Source organism: Pipistrellus kuhlii, unplaced genomic scaffold (assembly GCF_014108245.1).
Source record: "Pipistrellus kuhlii isolate mPipKuh1 unplaced genomic scaffold, mPipKuh1.p scaffold_m20_p_1, whole genome shotgun sequence".
Classification (NCBI taxonomy): Eukaryota; Metazoa; Chordata; class Mammalia; order Chiroptera; family Vespertilionidae; genus Pipistrellus; species Pipistrellus kuhlii.
The window spans coordinates 153,045,699-153,065,428 of NW_023425404.1; the positions used below are offsets into that span (position 1 = coordinate 153,045,699).

Consider the following 19,730-nt stretch of genomic DNA (forward strand, 5'->3'; position numbering starts at 1 on the left):
AAAGAAGAACATGCTATTTGCATGCTATTCAGGTCAATGGCAACCCTGAGAGGGACTTTCTCCCTGACAGCAGCAGCTGTTCCCGACTACTAGGACAAGTCGCTTAGCACCCCCCTGGGGGTCCAGTTCCAGCCAGATGGAAACTTTGGCAGAGTCTGGACTCCAGCTCCTTAAGCCTCTCCTCCCAGCCCCTGAGGCATCAACACCTGCAAGACAGTGCCTCTCCTCTGAGCTTCTCACATCTGAAAACCCCAACCTCTTTCCTCTGTCATCCCAGCTTTGGGAGTTATACCTCTGTGCCACACCTGTGTGCCCTTTTCGCTTTTTCATTCCTTCCAAAGGTGTTCAAACAATCCTCTACATCAAATTCTCTCTGTTAAAATACCGACTGCCATTTCTGTTTTTCTCACTAGACCTCCCTATGCATCAGTAACGAAAGTCACTGACTTACCTTCTAATGAGAATTTCTCAAAGTGGCCTCTCTAACCCCCACCAGGGGGACAGGATGGCCCTTATTGAGACCCCTCTCACCGCAGATGCTTCCTGACACACAAACTCAGAAACCATGGCTCTCCTGAGGTTCTTGGTGAGGTTTACAGAGGCTGTTCTGTTGGATAATACAGACGAATGCTGGTATTTGTCCCTGGTTCCTGGTAAGTCACCTCTAAGTCCTTGGAAATTACTAAATAATAGAAATGTCTTTGTTGTTCCTGGCAGGTCCCATGAGCCACACTTGAGTATTCGCTGACAAGATGACTTAGGATCTGAGTGATGAGGGGCTGGTCACACCAGAAAGATGAACCATGTGATTGGGGGATTCAGATTCTGAGCTACATGAGATTGGCCTGACCTCTTGGGGGAGGAGCACTGGAGATGAGTTTAATCATGTGGCCAGTGGTCCAATCAATCATGCCTGTGTAATGAAACCCCAATAAAGACTGTGGAATCCAAGTTCGAGTGAGCTTCCCTGGTTGATAATTATACATCGATGTGCTGGGAGGGTCGTGCATCCTGAGGACACGGAAGCTGTGCATTTGGGACCCTCCCAGGCCTCTCCCTCCCTATGCATCTCTTCCTTGGAGCAATCCTGATTTGTATTCTTTATAGTAAACCCCTACTTGTGCAGAGAGCACTTTCTTGAGTTCTACCAGTCATTCCAGTGAGCTATCGCACCTGAGGGAAGAGTGTGAAGCCCTCAATTTGCAGCCATTGGGTTAGAAGTGTATGTGGCCTGGGAACACTTGCACTTGTGGCTCATTTCCAAAGTCAGGGGGGCCTGCTTAGGCCTGTGCTTCTACCTTGCGAAGTCACGCTAACCCTGGGCCGTCAGTGTTTTGTATATATGACAGGCTATTAGGACTTCAGCTAATTGCTGAACATGCTCTCTAAATGGTTCATCTAATTTCCCACCAAAAGCCATGAGGCTGCTCTAAGTGGCTTTTAACATATAATGTTAACATACAATGATTTGAGTCTCTTACACTGATGAAATTAGCTGATTCAATTAAGCGGCGATCGCTGAGAGCAAAAGGCAAAGTGTTAATGCCAGCATTGTGCAGCAGTTTCTAGCTCAATCATATTCAGTTTTCTCTGAAAATCCCACAGACCTTAGCCCATTTTAGACTGGAGCCTCTTTTTGATGTCTTGCCTTCTCAAAAGCCTTGTGAAGGAGCGATGGGCGGGTTTCTGGGAAAGGCAACAATGGCTCATATACGTGTGGATGGTGGTAAAGGAAAGCAGGGAAGAGGATGACCTGTGTAGTAGGCCTGAGAGATCTCCTTCATCTGCCGGCTTGTCCTGGTGGCTAAGATTTCAATCAATGCATCTTCATCTGTTCCGGTGCCCTAAAAAAGAGAATCTGTTTTTAGAGCACTTAAAAAACTTAAATTCATGCATTTCAGTCTTAATATCTTGTTTTATATGAATGTAAAGAACAGTTTTGAATAAATCAGCACAAGGGTCTTTATGGATCTAAAGCAGTTTTCTGATATTCTCTATTTTAGTCTTAAATAATATGAATCATGTAGAGTTAACTGACATCAAATTTCCCCCCAAAATTTCATACTCTGATACAAAAATCAATTGAATAATTTTAGGAAGAAATAGTAGAAAGGGAAGAGCCTACGTCATTTGAGATCAGAAGTGAGCATTCAAACACACCTTTGTAGTTAGGAAAGGCTCTGCAATTCTTTTGAATGATGTACTACACTGATGTACTAGGTTGGTCAACATGTATCACCCTCTTCATTCAGGGAGATTTTAAAGCCTCAGTAATGTATAATGGGCCCACTTGGTTTAAGGATTAGTTACGCCTGAGCCTTGGTCTATATTGAGATCACTGAATCACTCTGTGACTCAAAAGAAGCCACTTACACTAGGATTTGATAAAAATAAGACCAATGGCCTGGCTGGTGTGGCTCTGTGGTTGAACGTCAAACTATGGACCAGGAGGTCATGGTTGGATTCCTGGTAATGGCACATGCCCAGGTTTCGTGGGAAGAGGGGCATGCAGGAGGCAGCCAACCAATGATTCTCTCTCATCATTGATGTTTCTATCTCTCCCTCTCCCTTCCTCTCTGAAATCAATAAAAATATACTTTTTAAAAAACAAACAAACATCAATGCAGCATGGAAACAGAGGCTGAATTCTTGTCCCTCCATGGCAGAGTCCTACTTGCCCCCATATCTTGCCTTTAAAAATTATTAATTAAAAAATTTTAAATACATGAATTTTTAGAGCACTTTTAGGTTCACAGCAAAACTGAGTGGGCCCAATATGTCTTTTATCTTCCTTGCTTAGTAATAGAATGCCTAATTTTTTTACTTAGCACATAGTTACCCAAATAAATACATACTATGTGTCTTAGCTTCCCTTAGAGTGAGGTTTCTCCATCTAACTTAACTCTCATCAATAGGATGTATGTGAAGTTCCCCATACATTTTCTGACAGTCCTCAAGGATCCAGGATGAACACTTCTTTGTCCCTTAACTCTTTTTAGCTTGGATGAAGACATAACAGCTGGACTAAAACTGGATCTTTGTTGGAATGGGATGGTCAGGAGAGGGTATGATGGTTTTACATTTCAACTTGGCCAGGCTACATGCCTCAGTTATTTAACCAAACACTAATTAGGTTTGCTTTAAAGGTGTTTTGTAGATATAACTGAAGTCCATTATCAGTTGACTTTAAATAAGGGAGATTATCTTAGATATTTTATGTGGGACTAATTTAGTCGGTTGAAAGACTGTATGAGCAGACCTGAGGCTTCTCTGAAGAAAAAATTCTACCCGTGGGCAGCAGCTCAAGGTGGTGCTAAGAGTTCAAGCCTGCCCTTGAGATTTTAGATTTGCCTAGCCATAACCATGTAACCAAGTCCTTGTAATACATCTCAATAAATCTCCTGCCTACTGGTTCTGTCTCTCTGGGGAACCCTGACTGATAACAGATAGAATTTTAAAAAGACACAGAGATAGACAGGAGCTAGACTGTGCTGGATAATGAAGGTCATAGTAAGGAGTTTAAATTTTAAGTATTTAAATTCATTGGCAACTTATGCAGCTGAATAATATAATCAATTCTAGAAACTTTATAAAAATAATTTTGGCTATTCTGTGTGAATAAATGTGAGATGTGTAAAAACAGAGGCAAAGGGACCAATTAGGAGGCCATTGGTACGGTCCAGACAAAAGATGATGTGATGAACTAGAATATTAGCAACGGATTTTGAGAGATGTGCTCTCATATTTTATAAAGCTTGGAGTAGATCTGATGGGCCCCCAGATAGATTTGGGAGCTCTGAAGGAAGAGGGAAAGCACGGGATCAAAGACAACACTAGGTCTTTGGCCTAACCCAGTGGTTGGCAAACGCATTAGTCAACAGAGCCAAATATCAACAGTACAATGATTGGAATTTCTTTTGAGAGCCACATTTTTTAAACTTAAACTTCTTCTAATGCCACTTCTTCAAAATAGACTCACTCAGGCCATGGTATTTTGTGGAAGAGCCACACTCAAGGGGCCAAAGAGCATGTGGCCAGTGAGCAATGTTTTGCCGACCACTGGCCTAAACCAGTGGGGTTGATGGTGGTACCATTCATTTTGAATAACAATAAAATAGAGAATTTGACTCTTCAGGTCAAAAAACAAACAAATTAGAATGACAATATCCTTTCAGCCCAGGATCACCTGGGTTCAAGGTTCTACAACTGCTTCCCATTTCAGGGGTTGCTCTACCAGCTGGGGAGTACAGAATCAAAATGACACCCAAATCTATCAAATTTACATCATATCTCAACTTTGCACAGGAAGAAAGTCACCATTTTTGATGACATAATCAAATCCTGGGCAAAAGTGACTCACGCAGGGCTCATACCTTCATGGATTTCTTTAGCTGCTTGGCATCAAACATTGCTGGAGGAGTCACGAGGGCCACCATGAGATGCTCGAAGTTGCCAGAGAGGTCACTCTTTAGGTCATCTTTCAGTTTCTAAAACAAAAAATAAAAATAAAAATGCTAAGTGTAACATACTCTTCTTTCTCTAAGTCACCTAGTGAAAGGTGATCATCTGTAACAATATAGATGAAAACATGAATGTTCTAAAACTCTCTCTAACGTCATCTCTTCCTTCTGCTTCCTCTTACATCCATATCTTTGACTTTCTATATTGCTGTCATATTGGAACTTTTTCTGTTACTTAAATGTCCCCACCTGGATTTTGCCCATGTTAATCAATTGTACCTTTTCATATGCTGCTTGATATTCCTTAACGATCAGCTGCCGCTGTGCATTCGATCTCTCAGTCAGAATGCTGATAAGCGTTTTCTCATCAGTTCCTAAATGAAATGAAAATAATGTTACTTACTATTAATTTAAAGATCCTTAGTACCTGTCATGAACAAAAGAAAATGATTGATGGTCTGAAACAAATGCAGACAGGAAGGCATTTTAATTTTTATTATTATTCGTTTTAGAATTTTTTGTTGTTGTTAATCCTCACTGAAAGATATTTTTTCCTTTTTTTTTTTTTTTTTTTTTTTTTTTTTTTTTTTTTAGAATGGTATCGAGTGAAGAAACAGAGGGAGAAACATTGATGTGAGAGAGATGCATCCATTGGTTGCCTCCTGCACATGCAGTGGTTGAACTTGCAACCTAGGTCATGGCCTTGACTAGTGTCAAACCTAAGACCCTTCAGTCCACGAGCTAACCCGAGTAAAATTGGGTACACAAGAATATGTTTTTATTGATTTTAGAGAGAGGCAGGAAGGAAGATGAGAAGAGAGAAACAGTTGCCTCTTGCATGCCCGCTATTGGCTATAGACCCTGAAACTCTTAACACACTAACCAACCCTAAACCCAGGCATGTGCCCTGACCTGGAATTGAACTGGTAAACTCTTGGTGCATGGGATGAACTCAACCAACTGAGCTATACCAGTAAGGGGGGCATTTAAATTTTTAATTTCCAAGTTTAAATCTTTATTTCTTTGTTTACCTGACTTTTGGAAAAGGAAATTAACTTTATTTGTATAGTTTTGGGGAAGAAAACAATCACTGCCTAAATATTTCTCTGACCGAGGGAGCAGCACAAGGGACATACTGCTTTTGGACCAGATGTTTTAACCATATGAGGTTCAGTTACTATCCTGACCTTTTCTCTTTCTTATCTCTATACTTGATATCAAAATCTTCTTTCCTCTAAAAAAAGAAACTGACATTTACTGAGAACCCACCATGTACTAGACACCTTTTACTAATAATTACTGTCATATTTAATATTCAGGAGGGCCCTAGAAATAAGTGTGATTAAACTGTCCTAAAGATGAAATACTAACGCTTAGAAAACTTACCTCACTTGCCAGAGTCATGCAGCTTTTAAGTGGTGAACAAGAATTTGAACCCAAATTTCTGACTCCAAAACATATACACTGAGTGGCCAGATTATTATGATCTCTGAACATATAGTAATCTGGCCACTCAGTGAAGATATATATATTAGAGGCCCAGTGCACTAAATTCATGTAGGGGGTGGTAATCCCTCAGCTCAGCCTGCACCATCTCCAATCTGGGACCCCTAAAGGGATATCCGACTGCCCGGTAGGATTGGGCAGTCAGACATCCCTTCACAATCCAAGACTATTGGCTCCCAACTGGTCACCTGCCTGCCTTCTTGATTGCCCCTAACCTCTTCTGCTGCCAGTCTGATCACCCACTGTGTGCTCATCATGTATTACTCAGAAACTTCAACAGCTTCCTATCTTGACCTCCTTGTAATTCATACTGTATATTACTGCCTAAACATGCATCTGATCATATTAATTTCTTGCTTGAAATCATAATACTCTCTGCAACCTTTAGGATGAAGGTTACACTCCTTTACATGTAGAGCAGGTCATTAGGTTCTAGCTCAGATGCTTTATGAAGCCTGCTTTAGCATATGACTGACTATACAGAAGGATCACAGCTACTGCCAGAGGGACCAGATTTAATGTCATGAGAAGATAACATGGGTCTGTTTCCTGTGAGAGAATTTGATTTCTCCAGGGAGCAACAATCATTCTGGCAGCAGAAACCTGGACCCAAATCTCTGTCTAGAAAACATGTATATCCCTCTCTGAACCATTTCAGACTTATAAACGTGCAATAAAATTTACTATAACCAATGTTAGAAGAAAACCACAAATCAGAAGAAGATATTTTCATGGCCTGTAATTTTTTTTTTTTAAGTTTAATATCCAAAATTTATAATAAAAATCCTGGCAATCATGAAGAAGGCAATCCAACTAAAAACCAGATAAAAGATATGAAGAAGTCAATCATGGAAGAAGAAGCACATAATCCAGAAATGATTATTTGGTCATGGGAATGTGGAGAAGAGAGGAAACAAACACACATTCAGAATGAGGTGCAATTTTAAATTCTTTTACTTTTTAATTTTGAGAGAGAAAGAGAGGGAGGGGGAGAGATTTGTTGTTCCATTTATTTATGCATTAATTGGTTGATTCTTTTATGTGCTCTGACTGGGGATGGAACCCAGAATCTTGGCATGTTGGGATAATTCTCTAACCAACTGAGCTACCCAGCCACAGGGTCAAATGAGGCATCATTTTCATCTCAATTGGAAATATGGAATAGTATGACCTTAGGATTTATTGATAAGAATATGGAGCAAGAGGAAATCTCATGTATTCCTGCAACGAATGCTATTTTGTATAATAATTCCAATGAGTAGTTTGGAAATAATTTTAATTTGAAGATAAACATCTTCAACTTAGGAATTCCAATTGTTTTGTTCTACAGAAATGTTAGCAAGTGTGCACATGAGACAGAAGCAGGAATATTTAATGTGGTATTTTTATGTTGTAATAGAAAAGAATTATAGGCAACTTAACTATTCCATTAATATCCCCATCTTACAATATAGTAATCTAATAAACTGCTATGCAGTTAAAATTAATGAACTAGAGCTAAACATATCAACATGGATAAATCTCAAAAACATAATGTTAAGGGATAAAAAGTTACAGAAGAATTCATGCAGTATGATTTCAATTGTTTGAGACCACACAAAACAAAATGATTTTACAAAGTGTCAGGTTTCATGGGAATCAATTCTAATTTAAGATAGTGTTTATCTCTAGGGAATGAGGCCCTAGAAGGATTGGCAGGGACTGTATTTGTGATGATTTATAATGTTGATGATAATTACTGTTGCTGGTAGCAGTGATGGTGATGGAAGCATTTAATATTAAGTAAATAGGGCAAATTTTGGGATTTAACAAAACTGGGTGCCCTATACTTTGCCTCATTATTTCACAGTTTTAAGGTATTTCACAATTTCTCTAACTGAGTAAACCAACTTGGGCAAACTGAACCATTTCACTTTTGGATTGTGAAATACAATCTAATTTGCTTCAACATGAAGAGAGGAATTATAAAGCACCACTCACCAATTCCTCGGATTGCCTTTCGAATCGCTTCAGCATCCACTGACGGGCTAAAGCCTGGATAATCACGCACCGTCCCACGGTGTCCCACCTGGAAGGAAATATTTGAAAGTCCCACCAGTTCAAAAATGACACTTTTGTTTACATTACACATGCATTTCCCCATTCATCTCTTGTAAAAAGAACAAGCCCAGAATTTGCACACCTTCCTCTGCCTTCAGGAATGACTCAAGAGAAATGCAGGCAATATGATGGCTACCCCATGGGTTATGAGGCCTCTCCTTTCCCCCTCTCGTGTAACAAATTAGAAATATAAATAGTATTAACCCTGGAACTCTGAAGAGTATTTATTTTAAAGTGGGATCTGCATCACAGCAAAGAAAAAGTGGAAATTTCCTACATCCTCTTTGTTTTCAAGTGATAATTCAAAGCATTTCCCTGCATCCCACACAGAAGTAATTGAGGTTTGCAGACTTCAATTGTTTGAATTAATAGTGTCCATTGTCCTTGGGGAACTCTGCACTAAGGGATCCATAAATGAAAACCCCATTAGGACTGCCTGTTGTTGAGCTTTGTTTAATGTATGTGCATTTGTGGCTGATAAATTCTCTTCGGAAAGTTCCACTGACATAGATCTTCAGGAATAGCATGGAAATGAAAACTGCCATGATACCAACTCTAAACACAAATCAGAACTGTGTCAGGAAGCTGGGAAAGACCATCCTGTAGAAAGGATAAAATATCTTAAACCTGCTCAAGAGACGGTAGAAGAGCCATTAAGACGTTGAGAAAAGTCCAAGTAAACATGCTCTTCAATGGTATTTTTTAACTTTTTGAATAAAAACCTACCTTTACAGTAATAATGCTTTTTCCCTAAACTGATTTCCTATCTTGTTAATGAATAATAGTAGCTCTGTTACTATGGCATTATCTAGGCTCTCCTGAAGTGTTTAGTATTTTAATGAAAAGACATTATCTTGTCACATTAAAGTGATGGAAAACTAATGTTCTGGCACAGTAAAATTTGATAGTAATTTAATAGATTAGATTGAGTAATTTGTTTCAGTACAACCAAATATCACTTAACCTTAAAGTATCCAAAATAAAAGTTTTGATTCTAAAAAAGTAATTCTAATGAATCAGAAACTAGATGTGAATGTGCCTGTTCTAAAGGCACTGTAAGAAGCCAGTCACGTCTACATAATCATGGGAGAATTCTCTTTCTCTGGGGCTTAAGAAATATATTATGGATTCCCAGAGCCAAATGGCCTCATTTCAATTCTACCCTTCTGTGAACTTTGTGTTTATCTCTTTGCCCACCTTCCATGTGTGGCATTTTAGAAGAACCACCGCAATATTGCAGCATTTGGGTGCCTCATGCCCAGCACTGTTCAAGGCGCTTTCTATGCATTAACTACAATATAACCGGCATCACAGTCCTGATGAATGAGTAAAAGTGTCGCATTTCACATATAAGACGCCAGGATTTCAGAAGGTGGAGAATTTGCTCAAGTCCTCACAACTAGGTAAGTAGCAGCACCTGGATTTGAATGTGGTCTTCACCGTTACAGCCCACTCCTATCCTTTCTTGAAATCTGGCCTGGAGTGCTTCTTTAAAATGCACCGAACAGGCCCTGTTACAGACACCCTGAAGCCTATTCCTTACACTTGAGGTGTTAAGGTAGACATTACACATTCAAGAAGCCCCTCAGGCTATTCTGTGCCATGCAGATAAACACTGCTGCTTCTGAATGCAAAAAGACAAAATGAGTGTCCAATTCTAAATATTTCATGAATTATGAAAACCCAGGTTTCCAGTCTAGCCGTGACCTTTCCACTGCCCTGTACCACCTACGCATCAAAGCATGCTGAAATTCCAATGTGCAAAATTAGAGAGAAATTCCCAATCTGTTATGCAACTTGATACTCAGTAAGAATTAAGTGGGAAGGAACCACTCATTTAAATAAAAGGAAAAAAATCTAAACAACACCAGACACATACTCCAGATTGCAAAAATATGCCACAGGCATTCTGAAGTAGAATCTTAGTTATTTCAAGCTGCTTCAGTCATTTAAATAGCAGTATTGTTTATCTGAATAACTTGGTTGCCCAGAACATTCAGAAATATTTACATAGATTATGAAAAAAAAATCTTAGAAATAGAATCTTTTAAACAAATACATGCCAGGCAGTGAACATAGTGATTTATAGACAAATTATTTAACTCTTATGATGGTCTTAACAAGGGGATTTTATTATTTCCATTTCAAAATGGAAGACATTCAATCTGCTAGTAAGGACAACCCCCCCGAACTTGAACCCACCTCCTTGTGCTCTACAGCACATCACAGTGCCTCACAGAAGTCCAGAGTGGTTCTCAAAGTGTGGTTCCTGGGTCAGTAAGTAGCCCAGAGCTTATTAGCAATGCAAATTATCAGGTCCCAATCCAGTCTTAGAAATGAACAGTTCTGGGGCTAAGACTTAGGATTTGTGTTCTGTTTTTGTGTTTTGTTTTGTTTTTTTAACAAAGCCTTCCAGATGATTCTAATAGATTCTATAGTTAAAAACCGCTGCTCTATTTAGTCTTTGCTGCCCAGGAAACCAAAGCAAAAGTGAGCAAACAAGTTCTAGATTCTTTTATGGGTGTGGAAGAATTTGTTGATGAGCTCATTGTTTCAGGAATGTTGGCTTTTTTTTTTTTTTTGCAGCCAAGCAAAACTATTTGCCTTCCTGCTTCTCTGCAGGCTTAATTCCCTGACATTTAAATTACTAAACAATATCTGACTTAGTTTATTCCACTAATTCTACTACCCAAACAAAGTGTCAGTGCTAGAGTAGGATGTGGCATGAAAACTCCTCAAAGTCTTTCTTTTTTTAAAAAAAGAAACCTCATGTTTAATCAGATTTCCACCCACATCCTTTAAACATAGTTGCTTTCCTCTTCTCAAACTTGACCTTCAGATGCCCGGAAAGGAAAAATGAACCTGAAACCAGTTGGAAAAGAAAGTAAAGCAAGCAATGTGTAAGTAAAAAAGGAATAACCAGAGCTCTTTACATCAATAAGCATTGCTGCTGCCTACTATGAGCCAAGTACTGTGCTAACCATGTGCCCAGCATTAGCCCATTCAATCCTCACAACAAACTTAGAAGGTAGCTATAATGACGTCTCTTCACAGAGAATGAAACGGATGCTTACGTAACTTGCCCAAGTTCACAGCCAGCAAGTGATCAGTCTCTTTAATCTATGCTGCTAAATCCTGGGCTAGGCTGCCTCTTATTTGAACCATCTTCTTCGTGTCAGTATAATTTCCCCTGATCTTCTAAAACTGTCCTTTGGAGGTCAGACACGAGGCGTTGAAGCCATGGATGTGGCCGAGCTGGGCCTGGGGATTTGTCGGCTACAACCCCTAAGAGAGGCCAGTCTGTTCTTGACTCATGAAAGGCAATCGGTCTGTTTCTTTATGCAACATGCACTGAACTGGCAAGAAATTAAACGTTAATATTTAGAAGAAGCAGTGAAAGAGAAAATCAAAAGGTGTCCATTCTGTGGACAAGAAACATGCTTAAAGCCAAATGCTCCAGAAAAAGAACAGTGGTTGCCACAGGTATGCTTTGAAGAAGAGCGCTGTACAGGTCATACCCAAATGCTAACCTTTCAAACCAATGCCCCAGGGAAACCTCCAGGACTTAGGAACTCGTGAGGAGCCACAGAGAAATGGTCATTCTCTGCTCATGTCAAAACAAGTCTGTCCTGGAGGTTTATGATCAAAGGAAAAATGGAGTAGGCTAAAAAAAATAAATAAATAAATAAAATAAATAAATAAATAAATAAATTAGAACTTGGAAAATGTAAGCCTTCTCTTTTGATTTTTCAAGTAAAAGGTGATTTTCAAAACTAAAGGATGTTTACCATGAGAGGCCCTGCAATGAGACATGGTCACGTGAGGCAGGTGTGATGCGCTGCATTGTGTGCCTCCCAGAAAGCGATGTCCTAACGGACATTACTCAGCATGGGGGCCTCTTTGGAATGAGGTCATTGCTGATGTGATGAGTTAAGATGAGGTTCTGCTGGAGTAGGGTGAGCCCCTACTACACTAGAAGGAGTCCTTAGAAGATCGCCACGTGAAGACAGATAGATTCAGGGAGAATGTGATGTGATGAAGAGGGAATGAAGGCATAGATTAGAGTTGTACCAGGAACACCAAGATTGCCTGCAAACCACCAGAAGCCAGGAAGAGTCCGTGAAGGACTCCCCTACAGGTTTCAGAGGGAGCACGGTCCTACCAACATCTTTCACTGCTTCTTCTAAATATTAACGTTTAATTTCTTGCCAATTCCCCTACAGGTTTCAGAGGGAGCACTTGGTAGGTCCCCTACAGGTTTCAGAGGGAGCACAGTCAAACCAACACCATGATTTCAGACGTTTAGCCTCCAGAACTGTGAGGCAATATATTTCTCTTGTTTAAAACCCATCCAGTTTGTGGCACTTTATTACAAAAGACCCAAGAAACGAATACAGCAGGTCAGATGTCAGAGAAAAGCACTGGTGACCAGAAGGTCCTGCAGGGCAAACACCAGGGGCCTTATTTTCAAACATAGGCTGGTAGGGGCCATAGCTAACAGAGGGCTCCCCATGAACATGGCAGGCGTGCTGTCTGCCCAGGGCAGCAAAGAGAGGCGGGGCATAGGAAGCAGAGGTTGGCAGCTGCAGAGATGCCTGATGGAAGCCAGGCTGACATCACAGCTTTGTTGTGTTAGCGATGTGCCTGAGAGGTCTAAGGACATGTTTGCATTTTACCTTGCACTCACTCAAGGGGAAAATTTCCACACCAGCCAACTCTCCTTTTCTGATGTCACCAGAGCAGGAGTGTTGGAATGTCACCACAGAGGCAAGTGCTGGGCTGAAGCAGATAGATGCATGTGATTTGGTCAGGAAGACAGGGACAAGCAAGCAACTCATGTTCTAGATTCCATGAAACCCCGATTATAATAAAAAATCCCAATCCCTCTGAAGCATGTGTCACTCATGGTTAACCAGCTGGATCTCTGTCTTTCTTTGGCACCTGGGCCAAAGCTTTCCAGCTTCCATTTATTTTCCCCTTTGCCTGACCTTTATAAAATCAGTTCTTCTAAAATGAAGTCTCGCTGAAACTGGTTTGGCTCAGTGGATAGAGCATCAGCCTGTGGACTGAAAGGTCCTGGGTTCAATTCCGGTCAAGGGCATGTACCTTGGTTGCAGGCACATCCCCAGTAGGAGGTGTGCAAGAGGCAGCTGATCAATGATTCTCTCTCATTGATGTTTCTAGCTCTCTATCCCACTCCTTTCCTCTCTGTAAAAAAATCAATACAATATATATATTTAAAAAAATAAAATAAAATTAAGGCTCTCTTTTCTTTCCCTCTTATCCTGCTGTGGGTTATTTCCACCCCTATCCCTCTGTCTGCAGACATCTCCCACCTGTATATATCCAGTCTAGAATTCTGTTTTGAACACATACATGAGCAGAAAAAAAACATTCCCATCACTCTCATTATATACCTCTGCTTTTCTCCAGAGTGCTTAAAATGGACTGTATATATTATACATTCGCTTCTTTGTTTATTATTTGTCTTCCATGATAAAACCTGGGGCATGCAAGCTTTATGCTTTCTAAATTTGATTTCTCTTTCTCTGCTGTATCCCCAGAGCCTAAAACAGCTTCTGGCACATAGGAGATGTTTAGTAGATATTTGTTAAGTGAATAAATGAATAAAGTGCTTTCTTATTCTGGATCTTGCTTTCTTTGATAATTCTCAAACGGCATACCGACTTTTCAAAGCTGCACATTGCATGTCAAACACCTAACAAATGCATTCTCTGCCTTTTCTCAGTCCTGTTACCACTCCCAGAAAAACATTCCCCCAGAACATAGGGGAGGTATTTCATGAGACACAGAGAGTTGAAAGTGAAAGGAGCAAAGATATGATAAGAGAGGAAGGGGCAGACTTGAAGAATTTTTGTTCTTTGTGTTGTTGGGTGCTCTTTGTGTCCCCACCTGTTGCTGGTGGAAGTGGGCTACTTGGGTCCCAGAGGGAAAAGAATTTCCTGAAGACTCAAGGGGAGATGAGGTATTTACTTCTGTGGAATTAACCCCCTGAGATTTCAAGGTCCCAGCTCCCTCTGTCCCGCCATGGAAAAAGTCTCATTTTGTCTTCGGCAGAGCTAGGATCAAAGCCACTGCCCAGAGCCTCCGCTCCACATTTGCACAGTCCAGTCCAGCACCTGGCCAGCTTAGCTGGTGTCCCAGGTGCAGTCCACTGTGTGTGGGGTCCGCATGGCCACAGGCCACGTGGCTATGGAAGGAGCATGGCTAAGTACAGGGAAGCAGGAGCAAAGCCAGAGGAACAAGAGCGAGAGAATGTCTTTGCCTGGGATTATGCATTCCCAGATTTTCATGGACTTGCACTGGGGTCCACCTCCTAGCCAAGGATCTTTGCTGCCAGGTTAGACCGACAAGCAAGTACCTTCCCTACGTCACCCTGATGTCACTGCTCATTTGTTCATTTCTCCCCTTTAAAAAAAATATATTTTATTAACTTTTACAGAGAAGAAGACAGAGGGATAGAGAGCTAGAAACATCAATGAGAAAGAAACATCGGTCAGCTGCCTCCTGCATACCCCCTACTGGGGATGCGCCTGCAACCAAGGCACATGCCCTTGTCTGGAATCGAATATGGAACCCTTCAGTCCACAGACCGATACTCTATCCACTGAGCCACACTGGTTAGGGCCATTTAACCCTCTTTTGGACCCCTTTGCCCAGTGATTTGCAGGGAATGGACTGGGGTTTTCTGGGGAGCGTGAAGATGCAGCTTCCTAGTGAAGCTACCTCGATGATTTAGCTTTTGTCTGGCCTCCCTTCTGCTCCTCTCCTATTATTAATATTAACTAGCTAATTATGATGATAACATTTTAACTTATTCTTTTAATTCATATGAGAATTCTGTACTACTCTATTGTTCGGGACTCTAAAATGTTTTTCTAACTCCTTTGCATCTACCAATAAGTAGACATACAAGAGAATAAAATCACACTGGTACTTTTCCCCTTCATATTTCTTGCCCTCATTGTAAAACCTTTTCTTTTCCTCTTTGGTTCTGACTTACCAGGCTTCTTCAAAGGCTACTCATTAGATTGGCAAATTATACTTCTTATTGTGATTAAACTAGAAGCCTGCAAGGGTGGGGTCCAGCTGACCCACCCCAATGGGGGCTGATTGGGACCAGGCTGGTGGGGGGAGAGGCCAATTGAGGGCGGGGCCAGCTGAGGGGAGGGGCATGGGAGGTTGGTCGCCCTTGATTAGGGTGGGGAGGGGGACATCATGGGTGTGGCCAACGAAGAAGAGGGCCAAGGGCGAATCGGGATCTTGGGGGGCCGATCGGGGGTGGGGCAAGCCAGGAGGAGGGGCGAGGGGCCATGGGAGGTTGGCTAGCCGGCCCCGCCCCCGATGGGACTGGTTGGCTGGCTGCAATGGGTGTCATAGCAACTGGTCAGTTCCATCGTTCCAGCATTCTGGTCACTGGCTTTTTATATATATAGATATGCCCTCCCTCATTGGTTGAACTTGGTTCAGAGAGTGGCAAAGAACAGTTCTTTAATGTTAATTCCATTCATTTCCAGAAAGCCTCTCTCCTCTCACTGAGCTTACCTACATAGGATTCTCTCCAGGCTTTGTCCTGAAACAAAGCTCTCATGTTTTGATTTGAAATCCAGGTCTACCCTGTTTTTCATTAACTTCCTGCAGAGAGCCATTTGTGTAACTATCTGAGTGCCAATATTTATCTAAAGAAGCTTCAGGGAACATGGCTTAAAACACACTAACGGGAAGTTGCAATTTTGTTGAAGAATACAAAATTCTTCATGAGTATTTACCAGCGATTTTCAACCTTTTTTTATTTCATGTCACACATAAACTAATTACTAAAATTCTGCAGCATACCAAAAAATTCTGCAGCATACCAAAAAATATAATATCATCTGACAAAAAATAGGTATACATTTGTTCCATTCATACCAGACAGCAATGGTTGTGTTGGCTATTGTCACTGTTTTATGTGACAATTTTTATGTGGAAAGAGGTCAGTGCCACAGACTAAATGGTCAGGTACTGCATGTTTTGAATTTTTTTGCTGCACACCAGAAAACTGCTGGTATACACTGCTCTGCTTGAGATTCAAAAAGTCTATTTCAATGAAAACTTTGAGATATGGAGACAGGAAGGAGGCCAGAGAAGAAATTCAGTGCATCCATAGGGGTTCTCGCCACATGTATTAAATCTGCATGGTCGGGAAGAGCACACCAGAAAATAAAGGTCTAATGGGATGTCCCCACCAAAGCAAGAAATATAAAACTGGACAAGGCTCTCACAGGCTTCTTGTACCCAGGACCAACAGCAGCCAAATGCTCAGGGCTGGTGTCATCCATGGGACAAAGTTTGAAAGGCATTATCTTCCCACAATCCCCTCTCATATTAGGGCAAGGGGTGGGTGGGAGAGGGAAGCTGTATTCTCTAATGCTCACCATGAATACATTAATATGGACCAGCTTTTCCTTCTGCTTTAGATACACCTTCTTCAACTTTTCCACCATCAGGAATCCCTTTTGTTATTTCTTTTCCATGGACCCCATGCTTTGAATGATTCTGCCTGCCACTCTATCTGCATTTATTACAAAATATTAACTCATTTTTCTGTGACTTACTATGAAAGATATATTAACTTCCAGTCAGAACTTCTGATCAGCAGAAGATAACCGGTGCCCATGTTGATAAATTTTTAGTAAAAAACATAAAGAAATAGTGATGTTTTGGAAACTGTAGGCCCTGGTGTGAGCTGTATACATGAGGTATAATGAAGAACACATCTGGTCTTTGTCCTGGGTTCCAGGTACAGAGGTTCAAAAACCCCTGGAGATTCCTGAGTGATAAGAGTGTCTTTGTTATGCTAATCAGGTGACTCCTTGTGGGCCCCAGCATCCAGGCTGGCACTAAAAAGACCAGTCAAGGCTTAATTAGGGTGGTGGCACCTGGAGATTGAGTTCAATCACACTTGTCCTGAAACCCTGTGAAAACCCTGGGCACTGAGGCCTGCAGGAACTTCCTAGCTGTGAGCACAGGGATGTGTAGGAGGGTTCACACCATGACTCCACGGGGAGGGTGCACAGAGCTTGCATCCAGGGCCTTTCCAGATCTCACTCTGTGTGTAGCCTTTGTAATAAATGTGTAACTGTGATGATAGCACTTTCAGTGAGCTCTGTAAATTGTTCTAGAGAATTACCCCACCTGAGGGGGCTCTTTCCCCAAATTTATAGCTAATTGGTCAGAAATGGAGGAGGCTCTAAGACTGATGTCTGAAATAAGGGCTGAGCTGTTAAACTTGTGGAGGCTGATGGTGATCCTGGAAATGGGAGAATTGTGCTGCAGCACATCCACTTGGAGTGGGGATGGGGCATTATATGTCTTAGCTATACAACACCAGCAGTGAACTGAACTATGGACTGTGAGTGATAATGACGTGTAGATTCATCAATTATAAGAAATGAACCACTCTGGTGGGCAATATTGATATTGGGGGAGGCTGTGCATGTGTGGGACTGGGGGTACATGGGGAATCTCTGTACCTTCCTTTCAATTTTGTTGTGAACCAAAAATTGCTCTAAAACAAAAAAGTCTTAAAATATTGAAAATATTGAAAACAGGAGTGGTCAAAAAGATTCTCCTGGGGAAAAGCCATCTGTTGCAGGTAGCTCAGAGAAATCATTTCAATGGGGAGGGAGGAATACTGTTGATTTGGAAAAATTCAGGCCCAGGAAATAAGCAGACTCTCCTAATACAGTTGCAAGGATATTGATTAGCAAAAATTATGTTTTTAGAAAAAAATTAATATATTGAAAAGAATTATTATAATATATACTGAGTGCTCACTCCATGCCAGGCACTGTTAATACATTTTCTATAACTGATTTAATGCTTACAAACACCAGATAATGTAGGTACTACCCTGTTTCCCCAAAAATAAGACAGTGTCTTATATTAATTTTTTCTCCCAAAGTTGCGCTAGGTCTTATTTTCAGGGGATGTCTTATCTTTCCAGGCACTAGGTCTTAGTTTTGGAGGATGTCTTATTTTTGGGGAAACACGGTATTAGTACACTCATTTACAGATGAGGAGACTGACAGTGAGGGACTAGATATTTTGCTCCACATTATAGTCAAGAGTCTGCCTTTTAGCCAAGTAGACAGTTATGAAAAGGAGAACTGGGACTGTGGCTTTACTGTCTTCATCCTGCTCTCAGAGCTCATTACACCAGGTACTTGCTGCTTTAATTGTTTAACTACTCTTTCAAAACAAAGTTAGTAGGCATCATATTTATGGGAAGTTATTTTTGTGTGAAACTGATTTTATCCCTTGGGTCTAGAGTCTCTGTGTTCTATGTCCTCATTCTGCAAATTAGAGTCTGAAATGGGGAAGGAAGAAGCTATCACAAGTTAGGATGTTATAAAGGCTCATGATAATTACAATGATTATGAGTTAATTTAGAAGTATTTTAGTTCCATAATAAAAATACTAATGTGAGGGTTCAAACAAAGAGTAATTACATTCATTATTCTGCAAAAGTAATTTAGGAATTGACCAAGGAGGAAAGAGCTCAGAATATTTGAATGAGAAAGCCAGCATTGTAGAAGGTGCATGTAAAAAAAAAAAAATACTACTACATATTTTAATAAAAAATCATGTTCCAAGACATTTTAATTGTGAGTTTCCTGAGTACTTGCTATGGATCCTAAAGGCAATATATGACAAGGGATCAAGGGACAAGACATCGAAGAGTATAAACTACTACGCCATCAAGTCCTTTCATCAAAGTAGTACAACACAAGCTGAACAGAGTGAGTGACCGTTTCCCAACAGGAAACAGTACTGCAGCATAGCCGGTTTGCTCATCTGAAACAATGGGAGATTGCAAAACCCCTGGAGAGACTATCCAGGCCTAGCAAACCAATCTTTCTTTCAGACTGAAATTGAAACTGAAGTCTTCTCTCTTGATCAGATTATGCCAGTGAACTCACCATACACTGGTAACCCAAACCTTCTACAGTTTGTAGAAACACACTGACTGGATTGCTCATTTGTGTTTGTGTTTATGTGCTTTTGTGTGTAAGAGGGAACAAGGGAACAGATGTGGTAAGAGTATGTATACAAATCAGAAGGTTGTGTTTTTTATTGTGGTAAAAACAACAACATAAAATTGACCCTTTTGAAGTGCATAGTTTGGCAGAGGTGAAACTGTTCAGTGTGTGGACCTAGAAACAGTACTCATAAGACAATGACTCTCCTATTCCCCCTCCCAAACCTGAGCAACCACAATTCTATCCTATCTCCACAAATTTGACTACTTTGGATATCTACATTAATAAAAGAGAAATATGCAAATTGACCATACCTTCCCAATGCCCACCAGCCAATCAGGAGTGGGTATGCAAATTAACCCAACAAATGTGGTGGGTTAATTTGCATATGCAGGCACAGAGTGAAGACAGAATAACAGCTTCCTTCTAAAACAGGTGTCTTCAAACTACGGCCCGCGGGCCACATGCGGCCTGCAGAGGAGTCTGATCCGGCCCGCCAGGTTTTTTGGGCAGTGAACGCAGCCGAGGTGTTACAGTAGGAATTAGTAGTTCATATAGTCCGGCCCTCCAGCTCTCTGAGGGACCGTGACCTGGCCCCCACTTTAAAAAGTTTGAGGAC

General features: G+C 40.9%; 1 protein-coding gene across 3 annotated transcripts in view; it reads right to left on the bottom strand.

Moving 5' to 3' along the window:
* ANXA3 (annexin A3) overlaps window positions 1–19,730 on the bottom strand; it is a 47,143-nt gene that overhangs the window by 21,085 nt on the left and 6,328 nt on the right. For all 3 annotated transcript variants that reach the window (XM_045571437.1, XM_036412762.2, XM_036412770.2), the window contains 4 exons: window positions 7,947–8,034; window positions 4,740–4,834; window positions 4,374–4,487; window positions 1,754–1,844 (listed from right to left, as the gene is read on the bottom strand). In XM_045571437.1, the coding sequence (XP_045427393.1) occupies window positions 1,754–1,844; window positions 4,374–4,487; window positions 4,740–4,834; window positions 7,947–8,034 (388 nt within the window). The remainder of the gene's footprint in view (window positions 1–1,753; window positions 1,845–4,373; window positions 4,488–4,739; window positions 4,835–7,946; window positions 8,035–19,730) is intronic.